Raw genomic sequence first — 12,043 nt, 5'->3', positions numbered from 1 at the left:
AAAATATGTGCATGACCCTGTAGGTTATAGAGGAGAAACCAGGGAGCATTCCCCCTGCAAGCCCGCCCCCTGCACTCACTGATGGGACTAGAAGGTTGCTGGGCTTAGTAGGGGGGACGGGTCAAGAGCAGGTGAGATGGGGGCGGGGGAGGGGCGCTGCTGGTCTTCTTGCAGTTGGACACTTGAGCTTCGAATGAAAAGAATGAGAGAAAAGTCTACATATATAAACATCACTTTTCACATCTTGGCAAACTACCTTCCTCAGTTTCTCACAAACATATCAATCTATAAAGTGTATCCATCTGAGTCTGAACAGGGAAGAACTTGGAAGAAAAGAACTGACTCATTGGAGGCTGTGCAACTGACGCATGTAAACAGGAGGCTTCGAGAAGACGAAAAACGAGGAGTCATCAGATTCTGCTTAACTTTCCCTTTCCTCAACTTGAGAATAGAAATGGGAAGTGGGGGGACAGGGAAGTACGCAGCTAAATACGGCACAGGTCATTTTACAAGTGTAGAGCTCATAAGTTACGCTGTTTTCAGCTGCTCAGAGAGTGTGATCTTTGGATGTCCATTAGAACAGCAAAAAGGAAGAAAAAAAATCCATGTTAGAGGCACGGATAAACACATACGTCACAGCCAAAACCACGTGAGCTAGGTGTATGCGGGAGAATAGATCTGCCACAGCTTTCAAAGAGACTTCCTCTTCTACATACAAATCATACTGGTCTTACCTAATGAGTATTATCTGCTTGAACAAAAAATAATTTTCAAGGTAAGAAAGACAGAAACCAGAGGATTTCATTCACACCTGTACAGGAATTTTGACTTCGTAAGACAAGAAAACTCAAGGTCACGGTACACAGCAGTTATTTATTTAAATACTCGAAAAGATTGAAGATGGAAAAAAATAGGTTTATCATGAGAGTTTACGTTCGTTGGATTTATTTTATCATTTAAAAAAGTGCTGCCTCCGGGTTATCCTAGCCAGCTGGAGAACACTTTACGACACATGCAGCCACTGTAGGACACTATCATAGACACGGCCGTTAGAGAATGACATACACTGGGGGAGGAAATTCAGTAGTAGTAATGGCGACTGTTTATTTAAACTAAAAACATTGATAATATACAAATATTTTTTCTCATTTGATTGAAAGGGCTATAAAATTCTACATACAGACAAAGGAAGCAACATAATCATATGGGTCACGCCCCCGCTAACTGCCTTTAACTTACTCCTTCCTTCAAGAAGCACTTCACTCAGCTAGGCAACTTTCTAGACTGCACGATGGCTTCGAGGCTGGCCTACCACAAGTGACTGAAAGATAAGTGTGAGCTGATCAGAACTCCTCCGTTCTTAAAAATGGAGAGAAAATGGCAAATTGTGCCTCGTGTTCTTTAAAGAACCCAAAGGATCATTCTGAGTAAAATGTGAAATAAATAATTGATCCATGAGTAAATACAATCTCGGAGCTGACTTAGACCTAGGAGAGTGAGCCAACCGAACACTAACAATACCACGTAGAAACATCTAGAAACATCATTTCTAGAATTCAGGTTGGGAGACCATATCTTGCCTGAATATATACATTATTTACAAAATATTCCCTTTTGGCCTCTGAAATTTAGCCATTTGAGTTTGGCTGTTAAGCTCTTTCTTTTCATATGCTAGCCAATACTGCAGTTATAGCTATCATTAAAATACTCTTATGCATGAATTACAAATATTAATAAAGTAACTCTGCATGTATAAATATCTCAATATTTCTAGCAGAATTTAAAGCATACATAAATACATAAAAGTATTTGTTTTTGGTAGGGCATTTTTTTTTTAATCATCGCTGTTTCAACAATGCTTTGTACATAGCAAAACCCAAAACTGCAAAAACAGTAGCACCAAAACTTGCTCGAAGCCAAAACGTGGAGCTCTTGAGGTCAGCTTGTGTCACGTGCCTGTAGTCAGAAAATATAATTAATGTTCAAAACATGATTAGTATGAAAATACCAATTACATTAACAGTCTACTTTTAGGGAAGTATTAGCACACTTGTCAGGCTAATTGCATACAGTAATGCTTATCAAAAACATTTATCAATAGAGCCACACGTACATTGCTTAGATAATCATTATCTTTAGACATAACGTAGACATTAATAAAGACGAATGTCTTTACAATTAGCTATTACGTGGGAGTAATCAACATAACAAAATTTTAGACATTTTCTTCACATGGGAAATGGAGAACGTAGACAAATCAACCTACTACTTTTTAATCCCACCACGGTCCTTCAAAATGAGAGGTAAAGCCGAGATCTCACAATTTGGAGAGTCCATTTCATGGAACTTAGTATGCAATCTCCTGCCCAGGAATCAAAAGCTATCATGTAAGCAGTTAAGCGACAAGTGACCATACTTTTCTAAGAGCAATGCTTAAAGTCAACTTTAAAAACACTGAGCCCCAGAAAAAATTTATCCAAAAAAATCCCAAAGGGGATAGGGAAGATTTACCAGTTTGCATTAATTGGGTTACTGCTGGTTAAAGAAAGAAAATTCAGAATAAAATAAAACAACAAAAAATAAATAAAAAAACCAACCCTGATATTAGTCAGACAGGCAGTGACAATGGTACCAACTAAAGGACATCATGTAACGTGATGGACTGAAAGGTAAATGACATAAAAGAAGCCGTATTATGCATGACAAGAACAGGGACAGCCTGTACCACAAACTGGGTTTGTGAGCATGCTCAGTTAATGACACTGCTAAGCACCTTCAAGGTTCTCAAGTATGACAGCTTACCATAAAGAGGATAACGCTTGAAAGCAAAAGGTGGCATATTTTATTCAAGGGTCACTGGAGTTTTAGTTAAATGAGCACAACTGAGGAGATGTAGAAAACTTATAGAATTAAGAGCTTAGAGAGACTATCTAGTTCAGGTTATTTCACAAGTAGGAAACAAATAGCTTTGAAGCAAAAGTCAGACATCATTAGAAGACCAGGACATCGACATATGCAAAAGAGTTAAGAGCCAAGAATATCAATTGTACAAAACGACTTTGCCTCAGTAATCGTCAGAGTGCCGATCGGATCAGTTACCACAAAATGCAATCTGCCCATTCTAGAAACAAGTCTAATACAAGCCAGAGTGCTCCATGCTTATCACCATGGCAAAACAACACACAGCACTCCAATTTCTTATTCTCCCCAGCTCCCTAAAAAAAAAAAAGAAGAAGGAGGAGGAGAAAGAAAGAAAAAAGGAAAGAAAGAAAAAATCACTCCTGACATATTACTTTACAAAGCAAAGTGATAACACGGGTTCATTCCACCTTGTGAGTTAGTTCCTCCAACAGGCAATGTTTTATTTATTTATTTATTTCCAGTTAGGGATGAAAATTCATAGGTTTCAGTTTTCCAGCTGGAAAAACTCCAACAAGGCCAACCCACTGGTTGTGGGAAATGTTACCTGGCTTCAAGAAAAAGTGGATCATGAGATGATGCCATGAAGATGGAATCTTCTACAGAGCTGACGGCGTGCACCTGGTGAGTAATACTGCCTTCGTCGTCTGCTAACAGCATGGCACCCCACTCAGCTACCCGGGCTCTTAACCTTTTATACACATGCACACAGTTTGCAGTTCACAGCAGAGCTCACAAGAGAAGGGGACTGAAAATAACATCTCTCAATTAAACATCCCACACAGAAATTGAGTTGCCACCCTAATATGATGCATCTCATGCTTTCTATATTTAAAATAAATGTATTCTGTAACAAATTGCCAAACTTCAAAAAAAAAGTATCTATGGGTACTTTCAGAAACACTCACATCTCAGGAAAGAAAACCTAAGGCTGTTCTGTACATTCTCTATATCCCTTCGAGGCTCGTTCTGCTAGATCTGAAACACCAAGAGAAGCTCTGGAAACCAGTTCCTCAGCAGGGCCTGATGGGAGGTGGTGACCGTAAGTATTCATCAAAATGAGGTTAACGACTGTGAGTCAGGAAACTGACCGATGCTTCTAACTGCAGACTACCAACAACTGCAAACATGAGTCTGCAAAAAATGGGAGTCCAAACTCAGGGACTACCGGAGACCAATGATGAGAGTTTCAAAGTCTGTAACTCCCAATCAACAGAGACATGTAGAATTTAAAGTGAGAAACAGGCTAAAAGGGCAGGAGAGCTTTTGCTTCAGCTTTGGTCTGTCTCTGATTTTTTTTTTTTAATTAATTTATTTATTTATTTGACAGAGAGAGATCACAAGCAGGCAGAGAGGCAGGCAGAGAGAGAGAGGAGGAAACAGGCTCCCTGCCGAGCAGAGAGCCCGATGCGGGACTCGATCCCAGGACCCTGAGATCATGACCTGAGCCAAAGGCAGCGGCTTAACCACTGAGCCACCCAGGCGCCCCATGGTCTGTCTCTGATTTTGATGCATCTTCACTGATGAAGGATTTTTGAGATTTCTTTTACACTTTTTTTTTTTTTTTAAATTTGGGAAAGAAAAGGGCTAGGATTAGAGATAGCTGTCATCATGGTAAAATCAGTCAAAATGATTTCTCATAGTTTTCAAGTATGGAATTGGTTTCATATAACTCCCTTTGTTGTATTTTAAGCAAGTATTACCATTCGTGAACTAATATATTCTGACTTTATTGTTTCGTTTATTTTTGCATTTCAAGATAATTACTGTTTTCCCCAAGCTATAGTATAGCCTTCTATAGGCAGATAGGCAGAATAGCAGTTCCTGTTTATATATAAGAAACAATAAAGATACATGGTCAAGATGTACCCAGTTTAAAACTTAAGGCAACTGTTAACTCGTAAGATATATTTCAATGACTCCATCAACCTTATACTGGTTACTTAAGATACCTGTAGACTGGAAAGCTACTTAGAGACCTATTTTATGCAGTTAGCATGTGCATTTAAGAGGTGCACTAACCAGGCTCTCTCTATATGACAAAGCATTGATAATGGATGGCACAGTTGTCACTGCCTAGTTGACTGATAGCACCTGGAGAGAGAACATGAGACGATCTTAACTATACTCCCTAAGTATGAGACCTGAGCCATGTTTGCCACTTCAGGTCTCAAGCTGAAAGCAGAGCAATAGTTTCATGAAGCTGCCTCCTAGTTCATTTCTAAACAAGCAAAAGTAATTCTTTCACAATTCAAAAGTATAATTCTTTCAAAATGACTCACATAAAATACCATTTTAGAATAAATTATCTTATGGCATGCTTTTTTCTTTTTAGTTATTATTATTTTTTTATTGTCAAAAAGGTAATAGATGCTCATTATAAGATACGAGGAAAAGAAAAGTAGGAAGAAAAAAAAATCACCTAGAGTCCCATCACCTAAGGCAACTAATTAAAATGTAGGGCATTTCCTTTTACTTTTTCTATGTGTTTCTTACGCAGCTGCAAACACAATGTGTATAAATTATAAAATTTTATATCTTTTTAAAAATTTACTATGATGTAAGGACTTTATCATAAATTACAGAAACCTCATTTTAACAGCTTTACTGTATCTGATTCCCCTATGGGTGGCGGTCTCTATTTACTGGTGACTATAACTAAAGGATGACTATACTTCTACTAAGATTTTTCTCTGTATTTAGTAGAGTTTCCTTAAGAGACTTCCCAAAAATGAGTATTACAAGGTCAAAAATGTGTGTGCATGTGTATATATAAAGATTCTCTTTTAAAAAATCTTACTGACGGACTCCTGGGTGGCTCAGTTGGTTAAGCAACCGCCTTCTGCACAGATCATGACCCAAGGGTCTTGGGATCAAGTCCTGAATCAAGCTCCTGCTGAGCAGGGAAACTGCTTCTCCCTCTGCGGGCCTCCTCCCCTGCTTGTGCCCTTGCCCCCTCTCTCTCTCTCTCTCTCTCTCTCTGACAAATAAATAAAACCTTAAAAAAATAAAAATAAAATAAAACATTAAAAAACCTATTGATATACTAGAATCACATCTTCCTTCTCTATGAACAATAATTTAGCTCAGTGGTATCTCTTTTTTTTTTTTTTTAAGATTTTATTTATTTATTTGACAGAGAGAGATCACAAGTAGGCAGAGAGGCAGGCAGAGAGAGAGGAAGGGAAGCAGGCTCCCTGCTGAGCAGAGAGCCCAATGTGGGGCTCGATCCCAGGACTCTGGGATCATGACCTGAGCCACCCAGGTGCCCCTAGTTCAGCGGTATCTCTTATTAGAACATAAGAAATAATGACAAAATGCTGGAATAAAATCCTTAATCATCTGAAGCTTGTCAGAGCCTCTAAATTCTTAGGTGGCAAATTCTTCATATTGGATGCTGGCTTTCTGCTTAGAAGTCCTGAGGGCCCATAAGCCAATCAGATGCCAAGCGCTTTTTTTTTCTTTAAAGTAGGCCAAATGTAGGGCTTGAACTCACAACCTGGTGATCAGAAGTTGCATGCTCTACAGACTAAGCCAGGCATGCACCTCTACACTGCTACTTTTAATAAGGCGGAGAGAAGGAAAGGTTTCAAACTTCAGGCAATAAAGGCTTAAGTTAAGAAGTGTCTGTGTGAACAGTCACACAAGGCATATTGAGAGTGACCACAATGCCTACGGACCTCTGCACAGAATGCCATAAAACAGGCAGACAAGATACTTTTGATTCACTCTGCAATTTACGACATATATAAGAACGTAAGTTAAAATTTTTATTGGTTCAGTGTATTTGACCAATAATAAAAGGAATGGTTATCAGTTGCGCTATTTAGAAACAAGATAATCAAATTCTAAAGGGCTCAATGGAATGAACCCATTTTAGCTATTCCCAAATAGGGTATTTTTAATACTGTTTTTTATAACATGTCCCAGGTCTTTATATATCTGGAGTATAAGCACTATATTGCAGAGACCTAAAAGTCTGCAAAGATTAGAATTTAAGGAAGGGGAGGGGGACATCCAGAAAGGTCCAGATGTCAGTTGAAGGAAAGAAAAGTTCAGCGGCGCGAACTCAAGGCAGCGAAGAGCAGTCCCACCCAGGCGCTTTTACTAGCCGTCTGTGCAACTTTGCAGAAATAAATACAAATTTCCTAGATTGCATTCTTCTCATTTCACCACCCGATCCTTTCCAAACCCAAAGCAGAGATGTACTGATGCAGAAATATGAATGCTCTTCTAATTTCCTAATTCTAATATGAATGTTCTTCTAATTTCCTAATTCTACCCACATATGGATTTCAAGTGGGAATTTTTAAGTTAATCCTTTGCAACCACCTCTGTATCTGTAATGCACAGAACCTAGTCACTAGGGCTCACAGATAGCACATACAGCTTTTTCCTAGTTGCACTTCCGTAGCTCAAGTTAAAAACGGTACCGAGGTCACCAATGTTCTGTTTTTGAATATTTCGCTTGTTTTTTAAAGTCTTCTGGGCCCCCCTGCTTTTATTCCTCTCAGTGTTTTCTTGGTGTTTTGTTTTTGCCTTGTGAAGTGTCTTTTACCTTTGTTTCTGATAAGAATGCCAGTACTCTTAATAATAATTTTAACGACAATTCTTTTAGTGAACTAGAGCTAGTTCTGGAACTAGCAGATGAACTGCAACACAAATCATAAGGAAGCTGTTAACTGAGCATGCCTAAATAGTAACATACTTTGGAAAAGGACGTAAATGTGCATCAATGTCAAGAAATGCTTCACAAGCATTAGAAGAACCAAAATTTACAGATGACCATAGATACATGGGAAACACATAATACCTCTATGTTATCTACTGATACTGAAAGATCAGAACAAACTCTACCTTGTGGCATCCTTTAATATTCTAACCAAATGGCAAAAAATTTTTAAATGCATAAGCAAGCAGCAGCTTACTTAATGAGAATCTGTAACATAAGCTCTTGTATAATTTTAAACATAACACTTTGTATCCTAATTAAAAGAAATGTCTTGTAAGGACCTTGATACAAGGGAACATAGAAGTTTCATATGAAACCAAAACACAGGACGGACTTTGTTGGATATAATAGTTCACTATTACATAAGATCCTAAGAATTCTTACATTCCCAGAAGACTCTCCAGGACGTTAAGATTTCTAGGTATCTATCATCTTCATAATGCAATCCTATGAAAAGGCAGTTCCTTTCAGTGTGACAATAATAAAATCCTTTCTTCCAAAAAGAGGCTCCTATTAAGTAAAATGGTTTTAAAGTACATGAAGGAGCAACTTAGGTGATTATTAAAGCAATATGGGCAAATATCATTAATAAATGGCTTAAAATAAATGCCACATACACCTGATTTTAAAAATGCATTAAAAAAATAAGGCAAAGAATTCAATGGCCACAATGACCGTCCATCATACCTTTGGGTTGCTGTAAGCACTCACTGTGATCTATGCACTTGGTTGCTAAAGTAAAATGCTGCTTCTAAACTTAAGAAGTAACATGAACAAATAATTTATATGGCTGATGCAAATAATAAAATGGGATGAAAGAAATCCTAAGACCAAAATACATATCAAAGAAAATCACACCAAAATAAATTATAAAATAAACATTTTGATTAAATTATAGGTTAGGAGAAGTGGGAGGGTTATACACAGAAATTAGCTGGGATAGGGGCTGAGAGAAGTTAAAAAAGTGACTAAGTGACACAGACATACAAATTAAAATGAACACCTAAAGGAAAGGACAAGTTCACATCAACAGCACACTGCAGAAGAGTAACAAAGTCATGCAAAGTAGGAGTCTCTGAAGTCAGAATAATAAGTACTTGGTAACCAGAATCCTGGGTAGTTCAAACCAACAATCCAGCTCACTCCTACATAATCATGTAGGATTATAACACTTTCAGATTAAAAAGGTAATTAAAATAAAAATATAACCAGAAGGTGTATTTTCCCAGTGCCATGATTTACACTATTTGAAATGAAAGCAATGCCAAAGATTAAAATCATCTGACCCCGTTAATCATCTTCCAAATGTATTTAAATTCAAATAAGTCTCATTATTCATCAACTGTTCTAAAGAAAAACACAAACCTGTCCAGATCACTAGGGTGAGATCATAATTATTAAAGAACAAAGTTACATGTCAGATACATAGTTTAACACTTTTGACATCTTGAAATAAATATATATTCTATTACATTAAAAAGAAAACAAATTTTATTACTACTCTACTTAAAATATGTAGCGTCAGTAAATAAGCTCAAAAAAAGTGGGACAATGTTTACTGGTCAAAAATAGATAGCTAGGGGAAAAAATGGATAATTTCAGAAATGAATCTGTGGGAACTGCCTAAATGTAAATTATTAGCTTAAATTCTGTCATGATCAGGTGATAGCCTTACTTCTGTAGCCCGAGGGACTAAGGTTCCTGAAAATACAACCAAAGTTCAAGGAAAAAAATTTTAATAACATAGTATTCAGAGAGGCACTTAAAGGCAGGTCCCTATCTTCTTCATCTTCATATTCTGCCCCAGCTCACAGCAGGGTCCTATCTAAAGCAGGTACTTAAGTCTGAGTGAATAAATCACAGGGGCAGAAGGGGATAAAGGGATAATGTGGTCTCAAACATGTACTATCTCTGCAAGTGATTTATTTCAACCAACATGTTTACAAGCATACTGAAACAAGGTATTAAGTTTGAGACCAGCATGTATGCACCAATACCTGTCAATTTCTTTGCAGACATTTACTGAAACTCTTTGCTTCCATAAAAATTTTGAAACTACTCTTACACATCTAACTCAAACACAAGACATGGCAGCTTTCTAAAAGCAGAGACCTAAGACTTATTGTTGAGTGAGACTCCTCCCTACTGAATTACAGTGAAAAATTCCTAAAATGACTTTCAGCAAATTAATCAATTCTTTTTCTGCTTTATAACATTAAGATACATCTAGCATGGTGAACCAATAGTGACCAACACCCAAAGGCTGCCACAACCCAAGAGAGAGAGGAAAGGAGGCAAACCCAGCACTCCACAATTTTTTCAGATTCTTTCATGAGAAAGGGAGTAGAACTTGGTTGGTGGGAAGGGGAAGGAGATACTTTCATTCCTTAGGTGTATGTTTTACTTTTTTGGGGGGGGGGGCTGCAATTGCACAACTCTAGGCCATATCTTAAGATTGCGGTTGCAAGCTGCTGGCCTGTAAACATGTCTTGTTCTGATCAGTACTTTTAAAGACTTAAATTTACTTGCCATTATTTGAATAGCAGGAAATTTCACATAAAAATCCTGATGTCTCATGTCTCACAGAATCAGAAGACCTGGCACCAGCCAGCCTGGACAACAAAAGGCCAGAGCTGAGTTGTGGCTGCCTCTTTTAGACAGGGCCTGTCACAGTCCCTACGTCTCTTACTTCTCATACCTGACCACCTTTGTGCACTGACAATACCGATCCCGATCCTATAGGTACTCAAGTTCTGGGGTTCCAACCCATCTACCTTATCTACATCCTTCTGTAAACTGGGGAAACTTCAGTACAGAAGTCTTAAATTCCCACTGTACTTCTACAAAATTCTGAAACACGGCAAGGAATCAGGAAGGACTGCTTCGAAAGGTACATTGGTTTCCCTCCTTATCTTTTTCATTCATTCCATTCTTGATTACTAGATGTCGGGGATGTATGCTGACACTACCATTAAATTAGTTCTAGTTTATAAATAGATATGACAAGATGTACTGATTTCCCTTCAAAGATCTTTGTACAGAGGACTTTACCATGAGCAAGCTCATCAATTAATACACACCCAACCTTTTCCATTTGGAAGCTGACTAAACCGACCTAAGAATAAAATTGTCACTAAAGATGCAGACAATCAATCAATCTGCAAGTTACGGACACTCAAGATCTCATAGAATAAGTGAAACAGATGGTTTTGATTAGCAATTATTAGGAGCCAAGGTGGGTTCACTGAGAATAAGACACCAAATAGATGTTCCTATTTAGGTAAAATTATTACATTGATAGATTGATAGATCAGAAGAATGTGTTAGAAATTACATACTGGAAAAAAAAAAAAAGGAAATTGCATCTTGATTTCAAAAAAGCCCTCCATGAAATTCTTATAAGATACTAAGATAAAATATGGACTGGATAATAAAATATTTTTAATTTACAGAATAATCTTTTCCCAAGTATTTTAAACCTGCGTCACTGGGAAAAGAGCTCTCTGAGGGAATACTTCAGGGCTTGCTGGCTTTGGCTCCCTCTCTCTCTCCAATCTCTTGGTATTCAACATTATTTTTTATTAATAACTTGAACGATAAAGAAGACATATCTACCAAGTTTGCAAATAACACAATGCCAAGAGAGATAGATAATGGGACAAATGACAGAAATAATGTTTGAAATGACTGAGCTAGAACAAATGGATCAAAAAGAATATGACACTTAATAGAGATACATATGTATCTGTGTTTAGATTCAAAGACTCAACTAAAAATGTCAAGTACACAATTAGAGAGGAGGGGATGCTGCCTTAATAGTACCTCATATGAAAAAAATATCTGATTTCAGTGAACCCCGAGATTCATATGCATCCACAGTGGGATGGGGCTGCTAACAATGTCACTTCATGCAGCAGATAGGTGCTGTCCTGACTGTGGGACATGACCCCACTGTTCGAGACTGGTCCCATCACACCTGGAGCACTGCTCCCCATTCTCAGCAGCACCTCTTTTAATAGGAACTCTGAAAACCTAAAGGGCTTTCAGACGAGGACAACCAGGACTGATGAGGTCACTAAACCATCTAATTTAAGAAAAGGCTGAAAGAAATGGGGATGTTCTACCTGGAGAAGAGAAAATTAGGGGAGACATGATGGCCGTCTTCAAATGTCTGAAGGATTGCTAGGTTGAAGAGGGAGTAGAATAGTCGTATGTTGTTCTAAAGGGCAGAACTAAAACTAAAGGAGAGAAAGTTACAGGGAAATCATTTTAGTTAAAAAATAAAAATAATGAGCAAAGGCAAAAGCAAAACCCCTCTCCAGTGAGGAAAGCCATCAGCAGATAAACAGTACTCTCCACAGGAAGGCTTTCAGGAAGGCATTCTAATGGGAG

General features: G+C 37.8%; 1 protein-coding gene across 12 annotated transcripts in view; it reads right to left on the bottom strand.

Annotated features, from left to right (window-relative positions):
• Nucleotides 1-853: 853 nt before the first annotated feature.
• The window catches only part of RHOT1 (ras homolog family member T1), a 60,764-nt gene continuing 49,574 nt past the window's right edge, over nt 854-12,043 (bottom strand). For 4 of the 12 annotated variants that reach the window (XM_082707339.1, XM_082707330.1, XM_082707335.1 and 1 more), the window contains one exon: nt 1,080-1,956. In XM_082707339.1, coding sequence (XP_082563465.1) covers nt 1,839-1,956 — 118 coding nt within the window. In that variant the 3' untranslated portion in view covers nt 1,080-1,838. Of the gene's footprint in view, nt 1,957-3,466; nt 3,611-4,415; nt 11,890-12,043 lie in introns of those variants that run through there. The other 8 variants (XM_082707338.1, XM_082707329.1, XM_082707333.1 and 5 more) reach the window with 3 other exon arrangements.

This window comes from Mustela nivalis, assembly GCF_964662115.1.
Source record: "Mustela nivalis genome assembly, chromosome: 17".
NCBI classification, from domain to species: domain Eukaryota; kingdom Metazoa; phylum Chordata; class Mammalia; order Carnivora; family Mustelidae; genus Mustela; species Mustela nivalis.
Note: the sequence above shows the minus strand (reverse complement) of the source record. Positions and strands in the feature narration are given on the sequence as shown.